We start from the raw sequence: 18378 nt of genomic DNA, 5'->3' as shown, positions 1-18378 counted from the left end.
ATGAGACAAGAGGGTAAAAGAATGTAAACGAAGCCATGCAAATTTGTTAGAAAAACAGCTTTAAGTAGATGGTAATCAACAGAGGGTCTGTAATGTCCCTCAAACGGGAAAGACAGTATTTATGAACATCAATTATTTATAGATTACCTCATTCATTCTAGAATATCCTGAAGATATTATCTACACATTTTTATTTGAAACAAAGGGAAGACCATAGTTTGTTCAAATTGCTGTCATGGGATTAATTTCATTTGGGTTAGCATCTGCTCTCCTCGCCAAAGACTTTCCCTTGGTTGTGGAAATTTAACATTCCAGGACAATTTAGAAAATGCTCTCTTGGTTTGTGAGTCAGGAGTTCTGAGTTTGTGCAGTGAGCAGGTCTATGCGGACCTACCCACAAAGGCTGAGGGAGCTGAGAAGCCAAAGAAAGAGGCTGACAAATCCAGTTTCTCAGAAAGAAACATTTAATAAGAGCTTATGAACAGAAGTGATGTCTAGGAGGCCATGCACCAGCCCTCCAGAAAATATCCTTTATATAGCAAGGTTTTAGGATAAAACATGTGCAGCTGGTCACGGTTGACTTTCTTGCAAAACTTATCACGGGAGCGATTGGATAAGCATCTTTATGAGGGGTTATCTATGCTCTGGGCACTATTTCTTTTATGAGGGATAATCTATGCTACAGGCATTGTTTAAAGACTTTGCTGCAGAACAAACCACCTTGGTATGCAGGAGTCAAACCACCAGTTAGCATGGTGGTTTCACTCCAAGATGGCATCACTCCTGCCATGCAACAGGCTGTTTTCCTACAGTTTTAATTCTAATTCTGTTACTATGTGAACTTTGATAAGACACCTGGTGTTTAACTTTCTACTTGGTAGGGGCAAAATGGTGGGAGAAGGGGAATGAAAAAAAAATCTCTTACTAACTGAAAAAATATACTGTGAAGATAAAAAATGTCTAACATTGTCATATTGGCAGTGTTTTAAACATGGCTGTGCCAAGTCTGAGCATGCCATGAAGGCATGGGCAGGATGTATGCCAGGCCTGTGATAATGGTAGAGATTTTTGGGCACTGACTATGCTTCCTGTTGTCTGAATAGACATGGGGGCAATTACAGAAAAGTGGCTGAGAGCCCAGGACAGAGAAAATAAAGGGGAGGCACAGCCGCAGCCGCCGTGAGTTGGCATTTTACCACGTCGGGACCCTCTTGTCTTTATGAACTAGAAGGGGCCCTTAGACAGCTGCTGCTGCGTAAACCTTAAATAACATTGAAAAGGGTTGATGTGAGAGATGAATAGGAATAATGGGACTCTGATCTGGCTAGTTAGAAGCTCGGGGTTAGTCAATTATGTGAGCTAGCAATCTATTAAGTTCATGTTAAGGAGGAAGACAGACTTTTCGCTCCATGTAGGTGAAGGCTCTATTAAAGAGAGAGCCGATGTGGGTCAGGTGTAGGAGGTAGTAAGACACTAAAGAATTGTTCATGAGACACTCCTTGTGTGGGTGAAGGCTCATAAAAGCTCGCTCTCCTGAGCTGGGATATGTTCCAGCCTCAGGTAGATACGAGTGAGGCTGATTTTGCCATAATTAGCAGAGTTACTTGAAAAAAAGAAAAATGTGGTCTTATTCTTGGATCTGAGTCTGTGAGTTTCAGCTCAGCTGCAGTAAAGCTCTCCAGGGCACGCCAAATGCTGTGTATTCATTGAAGGTTCCTGTTTGTCTCTTCCAGCTTCTGCCTCCTGCTCCTGGTACCTAATTTCTGCTCCTGCCTTCCACTTTCCTCCTAATGTGAGCTCAACTTTCAGCTTTCTCACAGGTTCTCCTTTCCTTCTGTTCCCTGGGCCGCTTCCCCCTCCCACAGTGTGTGCCTCCCCTCCGTGTGTTTGTGATGGAGGCGTGCTCTGTGTCCTTCAGTTCCCCTTTAGCAGAACAGTATCCATCTCCTCTTATCCCATGTGAAGTTTCTGTCACCTGCTGTGTCTTTACTGACCAGAATGAGCACTTACTCTCCTACATCTATTTCAAGTGTTAAAAATACAGAATTCCGGGCCAGGCACAGTGGCTCACACCTGTAATCCCAGCACTTTGGGAGGCCAAGGTGGGCGGATCACAAGGTTAGGAGTTAGAAACCAGCCTGACCAACATGGTGAAACCCCATCTCTACTAAAAATACAAAAATTAGCCAGGTGTGGTGGTGCACGCCTGTAATCCCAGCTACTCAGGAGGCTGAGGCAGGAGAATCGCTTGAATCCGGGAGATGGAGCTTTCAGTGAGCCGAGATCACACCACTGCACTCCAGTCTGGGTAACAGAGCGAGACTCCGTCTCAAAAAAAAAAAAACAAAAACAAAAAAACGCAGAATTCCCTTTCTGCAACTGAAAATGACTTTTAATCTGATAAATACATTTGTCCTATTTTTACATTATGTGAGTTGTGATCTGTACAGGCTCTCTCCAGTAGCGTCCATTATACTATTACACCAAAAATTTATTCTGCTTTTTAATATCTCTCCTTTTGTTGTTGTTGTTTTTGAGACAGAGTCTTGCCCTGTCTCCAAGGCTGGAGGGCAGTGGTGAGATCTCAGCTCACTGCAACCTCTGCTTCCTGGGTTCAAGTGATTCTTGTGCCTCAGCCTGTCGAGTAGCTGGGATTACAGGTGCCTGCCACCACACCCAGCTAATGTTTGCATTTTCTGTAGAGAAAGGGTTTCACCATGTTGGCCAGGCTGGTCTGGAACTTCGACCTCAAGTGATCCACCTGCCTTGGCCTCCCAAAATGCTGGGATTACAGGCGTGGGCCATCGCACCTGGCCAGTGTATCTCCTACCTAGACAAAGACCTAGTCCTTTTAGAGAAAACTTAATTAAAACTTTGCAAAGATGTCTCCATTTAGCAGTGTCCATATAAGAAAAAAACAATTCTGAGCTCCAAATACTATAATGTGTTAATTACTTGCAACAACATTCATTACAATAACATTTGGTCATATTTAAATACCTCCCTTATGCTTGGTAAACTAGGTTGTAACCTGTGGTCTTTTGATTCTTTAGATGTTTCTTTTTAGGACACTGCCCCTAGAATGAAGCAGAGTCCTGGTAACTAGCCATTTCCACTCAGCTTTGTTCCTTCCTTCTTAAATCCCTTGGGCACTACTTGGGAGTTTACCACTAATTTTATTAAACTTCCTTTTATAGATTTCTTTATTTTCATTTTATGCACATTTTCTGCTCTCATTTCCTGCCCAAATCTACTTGGAAAACCATTTTTATTTTTTGCTTTACCTCCTAGTGAATCATGTGGCAAGTGAACCAACAGTCTGAATTTTTTATGGGCCTGTTTTGGGTTTTGTTTTGTTTTGTTTTGTTTTTTTTTTGAGACCAAGTCTCACTCTGTTGCCCAAGCTGGAGTGCAGTGGCTCAATCTCGGCTCACTGCAACCTCCGCCTCCCAGGTTCAAGCGATTCTCCTGCCTCAGCCTCCCGAGTAGCTGGGACTACAGGCACACGCCACCATGCCCAGCTAATTTTTGTATTTTTAGTAGAGATGGGGTTTCACTATGTTGGCCAGGCTGGTCTTGAACTCCTGACCTCGTGATCTGCCCACCTCAGCCTCCCAAAGTGTGGGATTATGGGCATGAGACACTACACCCAGACTATTTTGGGTTTTTTTTACTCAAAATTCTATCTTGCCCATAACCTGGTTCATTTCAGGCTGGGCCTTGGGATTAATTTGCATTACTTACCATCATGTGTTTTCTGGTGAGAGCCCAGGCTGATCGTGGCAGCAAAAGCACCTCCTAATTGCCGATGAGAGCTTCCTGGCCACCTAAGCTGTCTCCTGCATCTACTGGTTGAGGTGTTTGTGTTGGGCAAGTCAAGGGTTAACTCCCATACACCTAGGGACTTTGCATTCCCATCTCCTCCCCACCCCTTAGTAGCCATGTAACTATTCCTTTTCTTTATTTTTTGAGATGGAGTCTCACTCTGTCGCCCAGGCTGGAGTGCAGTGGCGCCATCTCGGCTCACTACAAGCTCTGCCTCCCGGGTTCACGCCATTCTCCTGCCTCAGCCTCCCGAGTAACTGGGATTACATGAGTGTACCACCACGCCTGGCTAATTTTTGTATTTTTACTGGAGACGGGGTTTCACCATTTTAGCCAGGCTGGTCTCGAACTCCTGACCTCATGATCTGCCCATCTCGGCCTCCTAAAGTGCTGGGATTACAAGCGTGAGCCACCGCACCTGGCCGATGTAACTATTTCTTATCATGTAAAAGCTTATAATATTTTTGGAGTTCTGGCTTTTACCAGTGCTAGAATACCAACTGTTTTATATTCTTTAGGATTGAGTTTATCAGGTAGAACCACTGTGCCCATGTTTGTTCCAACTTTACAAACAGTTCATGAATTCCCAGTCATTAATACATTAACCAGTGTGTTTCCCATTGCATTCGTTTTTCTCTCCATTGGTTTTTAGAAATATTATAGAACCTATAGCTTTAATGGGCTATGCTTCCCTCTGGTGTCCTAATAAAATAGTTTGTGTCTCTTATAAATTGTTCCACTTGTGTGTCAGTTTTGACTTGTTTAAAAATATTATGTCTAGTTGATTGAACAAATCAAGATTATAAGCAGAGGAGAATAAAAGGGGCTTTACTGAAATGTCTTTCCTAATTCCCAAAGCCAAATGCTCTTCCTCTCCTTGAAATTTATCCCCTTTAGAATCTGTCTTGTGTTTACTTGGCACTTGAATCAAACTTCTTTCTTCTGTGTGTGATAACATTTTCTCCTAATCCCTGCCCCCCACCCCCACCCCTTCCCCCATCCCCTGCTCCTAACATTTTTTATGTGGGTCGTGACTTGTCTAAGCCATTCTTTGCAATCCAGACGTGGCTCCACCTATCCTTGGTGGCTGCTACATTTAGAGCAGCCAGACAGTTTGGGAAGGGAATATCAAGAGAACCTCTTGGCTTTAAAGAGTCAGCTGATAGAATTGTAGCAGGTTTAGTGCTCCATGAGAATTGACTGACCAGCTAAGGGAGCCCTTAGACAAAGTAAATTCTAGGGTCCATCTCAAGACAGTGCTAACTCATCGCTGCCCATGCTAAAGTTGTCTCTTTGTTTTTCCTAGAAGTTTCAGGCACCTGCAAGAGAGACCTGCGTGGAATGTCAGAAGACAGTCTATCCAATGGAGCGTCTCTTGGCCAACCAGCAGGTGTTTCACATCAGCTGCTTCCGTTGCTCCTATTGCAACAACAAACTCAGGTAAGTCAGCCCAAAACAAGCCATCTGTCTATAACTGGAACTCTCGAGGGAGTCTTTGGCTTTTAGAGCACTGGTGCTAAAAGCTACTGTGCTAATGATGTTCTGTTGAAGGCTCTTGAATAAAGTAAAAAGCATCATTTAGTGACAGGTCTTTCATACCAAATAATGATGGTGTTTGGAGCTTCTTGGTATATTGATATGTTAATTTACATGTTAGGACCGAAGCTTAAATAATATGAGTTGCAGGTAAAACCCCCTGTGACCTAATTTAATACAATGTTTTCCCTTGGTATCATAGAATCACAAAGTTAAGAAATCTCAAGAGGTTACTTGTTTAAGCCCTTACTTGTCTTAACCACTGTATAAATGATAATAATGGCAATAATAATAGCCCCTGGAGAGCATGTCTTTTTCTCTATGTTGCCTCACTTTATTTCTGAGAAAATAGTTGTTACATATCATTTCTTCCAAGTAACTCAAAGTGCAAATATAAATGTGACAAATCGGAGAAACATTCCAAATTAACTCATTTTAATCATAGAGTCTTACAGAAGGAAGTAACCAAGATGTCACTTTCTCCAGCTTTCCTTCCTGAGCAATCCTTCCTAAAATACTCTTGAAAGATGTTTTGGCATCTGCGTGACATTTCTAGCTATTAGATAGCTCTAGCTAGACAGCTTCTCCAAACACGCAGCCAAAGTGTACCTCAGTCACTTCCACTCATTGGTTCTTTTGCTGCCCACTATGTTAATTTTTTCTCCGAAGCACCTTTTTTTTTTTTTTTTGAGACAGAGTCTTACTCTGTTGCCCAGGGTGGAGTGCAGTGGCGCGATCTCAGCTCACTGCAACCTCTGCCTCCTGGGTTCAAGCGATTCTCCTGCCTCAGCCTCCCAAGTAGCTGGGACTACAGGCGCCCGCCACCACACCCAGCTAATTTTTTGTATTTTTAGTAGAGACAGGGTTTCACTGTGTTAGCCAGGATGGTCTTGATCTCCTGACCTCGTGATCCACCCGCCTCAGCCTCCCAAAGTGCTGAGATTATAGGCGTGAGCCACTGTGCCTGGCCTAAAGCACCTTATTTCTTTTGTGGAAGTGCTGCTGTTTTATACCCACTTTAACATTTGTTACTCTTCAGAATGGTTCGTAACTTAAGGGAAAAAACTTTAAAAAGATAAAATTGATCATCCTGCAAGAGACACGAAATCTCCTAAAGGCTTGTCTAGGACTGACATTAGGGAAAAACTACCTCCTGTCAACTCCTCACCATTCTTCTATTAATCACAGCTTATATCTAGGTGTGGATATAAGGATCACACCTGTAATCCTAGCATTTTGGGAGTGCCCAGGTAGGAGGATCACTTGAGGCCAGGAGTTCAAGACTAGCCTGGGTAACATAGAGAGACCCCATCTGGTTTTTCATTTTGAGATGGAGTCTCACTCTGTTGCCCAGGCTGGAGTGCAGTGGCGTGATCCTAGCTCACTGCAACCTCTGTCTCCCAGGTTCAAGCGATTCTCATGCCTCAGTCTCCTGAGTAGCTGGGATTACGGGCGGGCACCACCACGCCCAGCTAATTTCTTTTTTTTTTTTTTTTTCCGGAGATGGAGTCTTGCTCTGTCGCCCAGGCTGGAGTGCAGTGGCATGATGTCGGCTCACTGCAACCTCCACCTCCCAGGTTCAAGCAATTCTCCTGCGTCAGCCTCCCGAGTGGTTGGGACTACAGGCGTGCGCAACATGCCTGGCTAATTTTTGTATTTTTCATAGAGATGAGGTTTAACCGTGTTAGCCACGCTGGTCTTGAACTCCTGACCTCATTCAGTCTGCCCTCCTTGGCCTCCCAAAGTGCTGGGATTACAGGTGTGAGCAACCACGCCTGGCCAATTTTTGTATTTCTTAGTAGAGATGGGGTTTCACCATGTTGGTCAGGCTGGTCTCGAACTGCTGACCTCAAGTGATCTGCCCACCTCGGCCTCCCAAAGTGCTGGGACCGCACCTGGCCGGAGACCCCATCTCTATGAAAAATTTGGGGAGGCTGAGAGTGAGGCTGGAGGATCACTTGAGCCCTGGAGGTCAAGGCTGCAGTGAGCTATGATCATACCATTGCACTCCAGCCTGGGTGACAGAGCAAGACCTAGACTGAAAAAAAAAAAAAAAAAAAACAAGGGCTGGGTGCAGTCGCTCACGCCTGTAATCCCAGCACTCTTGGAGGCCAAGACCAGAAAATGACTTGAGCCCAGGAGTTCAAGACCAGCCTGGCCAACATGGTGAAACCCTATCTCTATTAAACAATATGAAAATGAGGCCGGGCACGGTGGCTCACGCCTGTAATCCCAGCACTTTGGGAGGTCAAGGTGGGCGGATCATGAGGTCAGGAGATTGAGACCATCCTGGCTAACAAGGTAAAACCCCGTCTCTACTAAAAATACAAAATATTAGGTGTGGTGGCGAGTGCCTGTAGTCCCAGCTACTCGGGAGGCTGAGGCAGGAGAATGGCATGAACCTGGGAGGCGGAGCTTGCAGTGAGCTGAGATCATGTCACTGCACTCCAGCCTGGGCGACAGAGCGAGACTCTGTCTCAAAAAAAAACGAAAATGGCTGGGCGTGGTGGCTCACGCCTGTAATCCCAGCCCTTTGGGAGGCCGAGGCGGGCAGATCACGAGGTCAAGAGATCGAGACCATCCTGGCCAACATGGTGAAACCCCGTCTCTACTAAAAATACAAAAATTAGCCGTGCATGGTGGCACACACCTGTAGTCCCAGCTACTCGGGAGGCTGAGGCAGGAGAATCGTTTGAACCCAGGAGGCAGAGGTTGCAGTGAGCTGAGATCATGCCACTGCACTCCAGCCTGGCGACAGAGCGAGACTCTAACAAAACAAAACAAAACAAAAAAATACAAAAATTAGCCAGGCGTGGTGGCGCACTCCTGTAATCCCAGCTAGTCAGGAGGCTGAGGCAGGAGAATTGCTTGAACTTGGGAGGCAGAGGTTGCAGTGAGCCGAGATTGTGCAGCTGCACTCCAGCCTGGGCGACAGAGCAAGATTCTCTCAAGAAAAGAAAAAGAAAAAGAAAAAAAAAAATATATATATGTATTTATATACCGTTAAGAATAGAGTTAATTCAAGCACGAAAGCTTGATGATGCCTACCCAGAAACACTGACTCCAAATGAATGGGGTCAGCATTCCAAAGTGGAGAAAGTTAAAGTTTCACTTACATAGAAATTTTAGCAAAGATTATGACATTTTTCATATAAGACCAGTGCATATACCACAGTGATTTGATTGGGTACAGATTGCTACATTCCAAGGAAGATTATCACTCACAAAGGAGGGATAGTGATCTGAGGGTGTCTTATCTCTGGTGCCCTTTGGTCTTCATAATTTATAGTGAAAAGAAAGAGTTGCAGCTACATGCTGTGTGACCCAGGTTGCATAGCCACATTCCTCTCAAGGCTCAGAATGATTTAAAGTTTCTATTACTGTTGTTGTTTTTTTTTTCTTTTTCTTTTTTTTTAGACAGTCTCGCTCTATCACAGTGGCGCAGTCTCAGCTCACTGCAACCTCTGCCTCCCGGGTTCAAGTGATTCTCCCACTTCAGCTTCCCAAGTAGCTGAGACTACAGGCACGTGCCACCACACCCAGCTAATTTTTAAATTTTTTGTAGAGATGAATTCTCACTATGTTGTCCGGGCTGGTCTCAAACTCCTGGGCTCAAGCAATCCTCTCACCCTGGCCTCCCAAAGCGCTGGGATTACAGGCATGAGCCACCGCACCCAACCCGTGCTTTGTGTTATGATAAGAAAACAAATGTGCTAAAATGGGGGTAAGGAATTCCTGGTCACTGAAGGGCTTTTAAAGATCTTTTTCTTACTTGGCATCTTCTGAAAATACTGGAATTGCCAGATTTTAGACTTCTGGTATAAGTGAGAATATGAAGATTTGCTAACTTCATGCTCTTTTTCTTTTAATGACAGTCTAGGAACATATGCATCTTTACACGGAAGAATCTATTGTAAGCCTCACTTCAATCAACTCTTTAAATCTAAGGGCAACTATGATGAAGGCTTTGGGCACAGACCACACAAGGATCTATGGGCAAGCAAAAATGAAAACGAAGAGATTTTGGAGAGACCAGCCCAGCTTGCAAATGCAAGGGAGACCCCTCACAGCCCAGGGGTAGAAGATGCCCCTATTGCTAAGGTGGGTGTCCTGGCTGCAAGTATGGAAGCCAAAGCCTCCTCTCAGCAGGAGAAGGAAGACAAGCCAGCTGAAACCAAGAAGCTGAGGATTGCCTGGCCACCCCCCACTGAACTTGGAAGTTCAGGAAGTACCTTGGAGGAAGGGATCAAAGTGTCAAAGCCCAAATGGCCTCCTGAAGATGAAATCAGCAAGCCTGAAGTTCCTGAGGATGTCGATCTGGATCTGAAGAAGCTAAGACGATCTTCTTCACTGAAGGAAAGAAGCCGCCCATTCACTGTGGCAGCTTCATTGCAAAGCACCTCTGTCAAGAGCCCAAAAACTGTGTCCCCATCTACCAGGAAAGGCTGGAGCATGTCAGAGCAGAGTGAAGAGTCTGTGGGTGGAAGAGTTGCAGAAAGGAAACAAGTGGAAAATGCCAAGGCTTCTAAGAAGAATGGGAGTGTGGGAAAAACAACCTGGCAAAACAAGGAATCTAAAGGAGGAGAGACAGGGAAGAGAAGTAAGGAAGGTCATAGTTTGGAGATGGAGAATGAGAATCTTGTAGAAAATGGTGCACACTCCGATGAAGATGATAACAGCTTCCTCAAACAACAATCTCCACAAGAACCCAAGTCTCCGAATTGGTTGAGTTTTGTAGACAACACCTTTGCTGAAGAATTCACTACTCAGAATCAGAAATCCCAGGATGTGGAACTCTGGGAGGGAGAAGTGGTCAAAGAGCTCTCTGTGGAGGAACAGATAAAGAGAAATCGGTATTATGATGAGGATGAGGATGAAGAGTGACAAAGTGCAATGATGCTGGGCCTTAAATTCATGTTAGTGTTAGTGAGCCACTGCCCTTTGTCAAAGTGTGATGCACATAAGCAGGTATCCCAGCATGAAAGGTAATTTACTTGGAAGTAACTTTGGAAAAGAATTCCTTCTTAAAATCAAAAACAAACGAAAAAAAACCACAACACATTCTAAATGCTAGAGATAACTTCAGTTAAATTCTTCATTTTAGCAGTGATGATATGCATAAGTGCTGTAAGGCTTGTAACTGGGGAAATATTCCACCTGATAATAGCCCAGATTCTATTGTATTCCCAAAAGGCAATATTAAGGTAGATAGATGATTAGTAGTATATTGTTACACACTATTTTGGAATTAGAGAACATACAGAAGGAATTTAGGGGCTTAAACATTACGACTGAATGCACTTTAGTATAAAGGGCACAGTTTGTATATTTTTAAATGAATACCAATTTAATTTTTTAGTATTTACCTGTTAAGAGATTATTTAGTCTTTAAATTTTTTTAGGTTAATTTTCTTGCTGTGATATATATGAGGAATTTACTACTTTATGTCCTGCTCTCTAAACTATATCCTGAACTTGACATCCTGAGGTATAATACAACGGAGCACTTTTTGAGGCAATTGAAAAACTAACCTACACTCTTCGGTGCTTGGAGAGATCTACTGTCTCCCAAATAAGCTTTTGTATCTGCCAATGAATTTACTGTACTCCAAATGATTGCTTTCTTTTCTGGTGATATCTATGCTTCTCATAATTTACTGAAAGCTGCAATATTTTAGTAATACCTTTGGGATCACTGTCCCCTATCTTCCATGTTAGAGCAAAGTGAAGAGTTTAAAGAAGGAATAAGAAAGAACTGTCTTACACCACTTGAGCTCAGACCTCTAAACCTTGTATTTCCCTTCTGATGTCCCCTTTTTGAGACACTAATTTTTAAATACTTATTAGCTCTGAAATATATTGATTTTTATCACAGACAGTATTCCCAGGGTGAAATTAAACCAACTATAGGCCTTTTTCTTGGGATGATTTTCTAGTCTTAAGGTTTGGGGACATTATAAACTTGAGTACATTTGTTGTACACAGTTGATATTTCAAATTGTATGGATGGGAGGGAGAGGCGTCTTAAGCTGTAGGCTTTTCTTTATACTGCATTTATAGAGATTTAGCTTTAATATTTTTTAGAGATGTAAAACGTTCTGCTTTCTTAGTCTTAGTCTGAAACATTTTTATTCAATAAAGATTTTAATTAAAATTTGAGCTTTTCAATGTTTCTCTTCCATTATTTTCTTACGTTATTACTGTCTCTCAGGATCTACTTTTGCAGTTTGGGAAGAAAAAAATGGTACCACTTTTTCAAGTTTTAGTTGAAGAGAAGCATCCTCAATACATTTCACCACTAGATGGTAGTGTTGGGCTGATCTTGGATTTCAATCCTCCCTGAAGGAAGACAAGTTTTTCTGGAAAATTGCAGGCAACTTGGCAAGAGAATTAATATGTGCATTCAAAATGAGCTATTTTACCAATTCGAAATCTAGTGGCTTTTATTGTTTATAACACTCAACATTGAATAATTCACCTTACAATTATGCCTAGCATGCTGAATGGATTTCCAAATGTCTCTGCTGAAAATGGACTTGTTTTTCACTTTAGGCAGATGCCTTTTTTTTTTTTTGGTAGACCGAGTCTTGCTCTGTCGCCCAGGCTACAGTACAGTGGCGCCATCTCGGCTCACTTCAACCTCCGCCTCCCGGGTTCAAGTGATTCTCCTGCCTCAGACCTCCTGAGTAGCTGGGATTACAGGCGCCTGCCACCACTCCCGGCCAATTTTTGTATTTTCAGTAGACTCGGGGTTTCACCATGTTGGCCCAGGCTGGTCTCAAACTCCTGACCTCGTGAACCACCCACCTCAGCTTTCCAAAGTGCTGGGATTACGTAAGGTGTAAGCCACCCTGCCTGGCGCTTCTTTTTTTTCTTCTTTTTTTTTTTGTTGTTGTTGTTGCTGTTTTAAGATCAATGTTTGGCCGGGCACAGTGGCTCACGCCTGTAATCCCAGCACTTTGGGAGGCCGAGGCGGGGGGATCACGAGGTCAGGAGATCAAGACCATCCTGGCTTACACGGTGAAACCCCAGCTCTACTAAAAATACAAAAAATTAGCCGGGCGTGGTGGCGGGCGCCTGTAATCCCAGCTACTTGGGAGGCTGAGGCAGGAGAATGGCGTGAACCCAGGAGGCGGAGCTTGCAGTGAGCCGAGATCGTGCCACCGCACTCCAGCCTGGGCGACAGAGCTAGACTCCGTCTCAAAAAAAAAAAAAAAAAAAAATCAATGTTCACACCAAGTGGGCAGATGCATTTTTGATTGATTGATATCCTTGCCTGTAGAGGCAACTGTCCCAATTGTTAAGGCTTTCTTTTTAATTGGTAGGGTTGAAATGTGGATTTCCTTGGAGAGTTAAGGCATGCTTTTTAAGTCATCTGTTACATTTTCCAGGATCCCTGTGTTTTCTAGAGTCTTGCCTGGTTTTCTGAGTGGTTGGTAGGATACTACTTTCTGCTCTTGCCCCCACTGAGTCATTTAAAGATCCGTGTTCAGACCGGGCGCAGTGGCTCATGCCTGTAATCCCAGCACTTTGGGAGGCCGAGGCGGGCGGATCACCTGAGGTCAGGAGTTGGAGACCAGCCTGGCCAACATGGAGAAAACCCATCTCTACTAAAAATACAAAATTAGCCGGGCTTGGTGGCACATGCCTGTAATCCAAGCTACTCAGGAGGGTGAGGCAGGAGAATAGCTTGAACCCGGGAGGCAGAGGTTGCAGTGAGCGGACATCACACCATAGCACTCCAGCCTGCGCAACAACAGCGAAACTCCGTCTCAAAAAAAAAAAAAAGCCGGGTGCGGTGGCTCATGCCTGTAATTCCAGCACTTTGGGAGGCAGAGGCGGGAGGATCACCTGAGGTCGGGAGTTCCAGACCAGCCTGACCAACATGGTGAAACCGCGTCTCTACTAAAAATACAAAATTAGCTGGGCGTGGTGGCACATGCCTGTAATCCCAGGTACTAGGGAGGCTGAGGCAGGAGAATCGCTTGAACCTGGGAGGCAAAGGTTGCGGTGAGCCAAGATCGTGCCATTGCACTCCAGCCTGGGCAACAAGAGCAAAACTCCATCTCAAAAAAAAAAAAAAAAGATCCATGTTCACTGAGCACTTAATCCAAAACTCCTACTGATATAAAATATCCAATCCTGGCTTGAACTTCTGTGACTTGCGTTTTACTCTAATCCATCCACATGGTACTCACATTATGCATTGACTTTATACAAAAAAGTTTAAGTATCTGTGGATATCAGTTGAGTGGGCCACCACTTGGGGACTGAGATTACCCTCAGAAGAACTCTTTTTGACCGGGTGCGGTGGCTCACACCTGTAATCCCAGCACTTTGGGAGGCTGAGGTAGGTGGATCACAAGCTCAGGAGTTCAAGACCAGCCTGGCCAGCATGGTGAAACCGCATCTCTACTAAAAATACAAAAATTAGCTGGGCATGGTGGTACATGCCTATAGTCCCAGCTACTCAGGAGGCTGAGGCAGGAGAATCACTTGAACCCAGGATGTGGAGGCTGCAGTGAGCCAAGATTGCACCACTGCACTCCAGCCCAGGCAACAGAGTGAGACTCCATCTAAAAAACAAACAAACTCTTTTCTATGCCTTTCAAGGGCTAAGATATAGACATATCATGGGTGCACAGAGTAGGAAAAAGAACAGTTCCAGAGTCAATATAAAGAAAAGATGTCCTAGCCAAAAGAATGACCAGATAACACCGAACATTCTTAGAAAACAAAAGCAGCCAAACAGAAAAAGCATTAATCATTTGTTCTTGTAGCTCTCTAAATGAAGGCTACCTTGTTTGGACCTGGTATATCACTGGTGACTATAGGGTGATGAGAGCTTTTCTGTTGGTAAAGCAGAAAAAAGGGCCAGCTTGGGACTTATGATGGTTAAGGAGGCTCTGCTCATGACTGCTACAAGGCCAGCTTGGTTCCAGTGACTTGCTGGATCACTCTTGGGCAAGGTGAAAGTAAATTTGCTTTGCATTACATATTTCATTAGCAATGTTTCCCAATAGCCAAGAGACTGGGAATTGGTACATGCTCATTTTTCTGGGGATAGAATCATGAAGAGGGGCCAGGCGCAGTAGCTCATGCCTGTAATCCCAGCACTTTGGGAGGCTAAGGTGGGCGGATCACCTGAGGTCAGGAGTTGGAGACCAGCCTGGCCAACATGGCGAAACCCCGTCTCTACTAAAAATACAAAAATTAGCCAGATGTGGTGGCGTGCACCTGTAATCCCAGCTACTTGGGAGGCTGAGGCAGGAGAATTGCTTGAACCTGGGAGGCGGAGGTTGCAGTGAGCTGAGATGGCGCCACTGCACTCCAGCCTGGGCGACAAAGCAAGACTCCATCTCAAAAAAAAAAAAAAACCATCATGAATAGGGTCTCGGACCAAGATCATTGTGTACTGGTGGTTCCTGTAAGCTAAGTTAGTATGTCCTCTGTTCCTTGAGATGCTGATTGAAAATCCCATGGGGTGGGTTTATTACTTCCTTTTAAAAATATATCTTTTTTTTTTTTTTTTTTTTTTTTTTTGAGATGGAGTCTCCATTTGTTGCCCAGGCTGGAGTGCGGTGGCACAATCTTGGGTCACTGCAACCTCCATCTCCCAGGTTCAAACGATTCTCCTGCCTTAGCCTCCCGAGTAGCTGGGACTACAGGCACCTGCCACCATGCCCAGCTAATTTTTGTATTTTTGTACAGGTGGATTTTTGCCATGTTGGCCAGGCTGGTCTTGAACTCCTGACCTCAGGTGATCCGCCTGCCTCAGCCTCCCAAAGTGCTGGGATTACAGGCGTGAGCCACCGTGCCCAGCCCTTTAAAACTGTATCTTAATATAGTGTAGTTACCATGAAGCTATTCCTGGGTTTGGATGGAAGTGGCCTCAGGCAGTGGTTCACAGAACAGCAGCAGTGGCATTGCCTATGAGTTTGTTAGAAATGGGAAATGCAAATTCATAGATCCTACCCCCAAACTCATGAAAGCAGAATCTCTCTGGATGGGGTGCAAGAACTTAAAGAAACTCTCTTTGTGCGAAATGGGACAAGCTGATATCTGAGCTGATGCTAAAGTTTGAGAGGCACTGAACTAAAATGAAGCTAACCAGCTGGGCTCGGAGGCTCACACCTGTAATCCCAGCACTTTGGAAGGCCAAGGCGGACGGATCACCTGAGGTCAGGAGTTTAAGACCAGCCTGGCCAACATGGTGAAACCTCGTCTCATAAAAATACAAAAATTAGGCCGGGCGCAGTGGCTCACGCCTGTAATCCCAGCACTTTGGGAGGCCGAGGTGGGTGGATTACGAGGTCAGGAGATTGAGACCATCCTGGCTAATACAGTGAAACCCCGTCTCTACTAAAAATACAAAAAAATTAGCCGGGTGTGGTGGCGGGCGCCTGTAGTCCCAGCTACTAGGGAGGCTGAGGCAGGAGAATGGCGTGAACCTGGGAGGCGGAGCTTGCAGTGAGCCGAGATCGCGCCACTGCTCTCCAGCCTGGGCGACAGAGCTAGACTCCGTCTCAAAAAAAAAAAAAAAAAAAAAAAAAAAAAAAAAAAAAAATTCGGCCGGGTGTGGTGGCTCAAGCCTGTAATCCCAGCCATTTGGGAAGCCGAGGCGGGTGGATCACTTGGGTCAGGAGTTCCATGGCCAACATAGCGAAACACTATCTCTACTAAAAATACAAAAATTAGCAGGGCATGGTGGCGCCTGCCTGTAATCCTAGCTACTCGGGAGGCTGCGGGGAGAGAATAGCTTGAACCCAGGAGACGGAGGCTGAAGTGAGCCGAGATCCCGCCAGTGCACTCCAGCCTGGGCTACAGACCGAGACTCCGTTTCAAAAACAAAAAAAAACTTTAGGCTGGGCGGAGTGGCCTCACGCCTGTAGTCCCAGCACTTTGGGAGTGTGAAAAATGGGAAAGTTCTTCAAAGATTATAAAAAGTCACAATTTCTTACTATAAGATTGCTATCCACTATTAGTGTGTGTGTGTGTGTGTGTGTGTGTCTGTGTGTGTGTGTGTGTGTGTGTGTGTGTATTCCAAATCAGCTGTCCTAGCTTGCTCCTGCGTGCCTGGACAGAACTAGACAAGCCCCAGCCCACAGTGCATGCCATTCCTTATTTGGTGATGCTTCCTTAACGATCCCTGGGCAACTTCCTTTTCTTTCTTTGTTTTGTTCCCCTTACCCAATTTAAAAAGTTTTAAACTAATAGCCAATCAGGTAAAGTATACAATGTGAGGTCCTATTCCAGCCAATGGAAAATGGACACAGCAGTAGGGTAGATGCCTCATATTATAAATAACTCTGTCTCCTTTGTTCGGTGTGCTCTCATGGCTAGACAGCTTTTGAGTAGCAGCACCCTTTCTGCAGAAAGTAAAGCTCTCCTTGCTGAGAGATCATTTGTTCCCTTTTTTTTTTTTTTTTTTCAACACCAAAAACTTCATTCCCAACAGGGATACTGAGACAGGCAGATCACTTGAGGTCAGGAGTTCGAGACCAGCCTGGCCAACATGGTGAAACCCCAGGCTCTATCAAAAAATACAAAAATTAGTCGGGTGTGGTGGCACGTGTCTGTAGTCCCAGCTACTCGGGAGGCTGAGAAGAGAGGATCTCTTGAACCCAGAGGTGGAGGTTGCAGTGAGCAAAAATGGCACCACTGTGCTCCAGCCTGGGTGTGAGACTCCTTCTCACAAAAAAAACATGCAAACAAACAAAACAGCCAAATTTAAAGGAGTTTTGTTTGTTTGTTTGTTTTGTTTTTTCTTTCCAAGATGAAGTCTCACTCCCTTGCCCAGGCTAGAGTGCAGTGGTGCTATCTCGGCTCACTGCAACCTCCACCTCCTGGGTTCAAGCGATTCTCTTGCCTCAGCTTCCCAAGTAACTGGGACTACAGACATGCACCACCATGCCCAGCTAATTTTTGTATTTTTAGTAGAGACAGAGTTTCACCATGTTAGCCAGGATGGTCTCGATCTCCTGACCTGTGATCCGCCCGCCTTGGCCTTCCAAAGTGTTAGGATTACAGGCGTGAGCCACCGTGCCCAGCCTAAAGGAGTTTGAGCAATGTATGATTCTCAAATTGGGCAGCCCCTGAATCACAGCAGATTCAGAGAGACCCAGCATATCCACAGAGACCCAGCATATTCACATGGTGGAAGATTTATGGACAGCAAAAGGAAAGTGAGGTACAGAAACAACCAGATTGGTTACAGATCAGCGTTTGTCTCATTTGAACGTGGTTGGAACAGTTGGCTACATTTGATTGGCCAAAAATCAGTGATTGGCACAGGTGTGGTCTACGTTCGATTTACACCTCCACTTGTTACAGTTCACAATGTACATAAAACCTTTAGGCTGAACTTAAATATGTAAGGAGGCAGCTTTAGATTAAACTTGACTTAACACTAGCTACCACTTCTTACCTACATAACTTTGGGCAAGTTGTTTGGCCTCACTGGACCTCAGTTTACTTATCCAGTGGGGATAACAAGATCAACTTTACAGGGTGAAAGAGTGAAATAACCTGCGTAAAATGTTCCATGCAGTGCCTGGCACACAGGAAACCTCATTAAACATTGGCTATTTTTTTTTTTTGAGACGGAGTCTCACTTTGTCGCCCAGGCTGGAGTGTAGTGGCGCAATCTGGGCTCACTGCAAGCTCCGCCTCCCGGGTTCACGCCATTCTCCTGCCTGAGCCTCCCAAGTAGCTGAGACTACAGGCGCCTGCCACCACGCCTGGCTAATTTTTTGTATTTTAATGGAGACTGGGTTTCACCGTGTTAGCCAGGATGGTCTCGATCTCCTGACCTTGTGATCCGCCCGCTTCGGCCTCCCAAAGTGTTGGGATTACAGGCATGAGCCACCGTGCCCGGCCTTTTTTTGTTTGTTTTTGTTTTGAGACGCTCTGTTGCCTAGGCTGGAGGGCAATGGCGATCTCTGCTCACTGTGATCTCCGCCTCAAGCAATTCTCCTGCCTCAGCCTCCCGAGTAGCTAGGATTACAGGCATGCACC

General features: G+C 44.9%; 1 protein-coding gene across 4 annotated transcripts in view; it reads left to right on the top strand.

Moving 5' to 3' along the window:
- Positions 1–11520, top strand: part of LIMA1 (LIM domain and actin binding 1) — a 109774-nt gene extending 98254 nt beyond the window's left edge. For all 4 annotated transcript variants that reach the window (XM_054527955.2, XM_002823222.5, XM_009247709.4 and 1 more), the window contains 2 exons: positions 5132–5265; positions 9237–11520. In XM_054527955.2, coding sequence (XP_054383930.1) covers positions 5132–5265; positions 9237–10245 — 1143 coding nt within the window. In that variant the 3' untranslated portion in view covers positions 10246–11520. The remainder of the gene's footprint in view (positions 1–5131; positions 5266–9236) is intronic.
- Positions 11521–18378: the final 6858 nt, after the last annotated feature.

This window comes from Pongo abelii, chromosome 10 (assembly GCF_028885655.2).
Source record: "Pongo abelii isolate AG06213 chromosome 10, NHGRI_mPonAbe1-v2.0_pri, whole genome shotgun sequence".
NCBI classification, from domain to species: domain Eukaryota; kingdom Metazoa; phylum Chordata; class Mammalia; order Primates; family Hominidae; genus Pongo; species Pongo abelii.
Note: the sequence above shows the minus strand (reverse complement) of the source record. Positions and strands in the feature narration are given on the sequence as shown.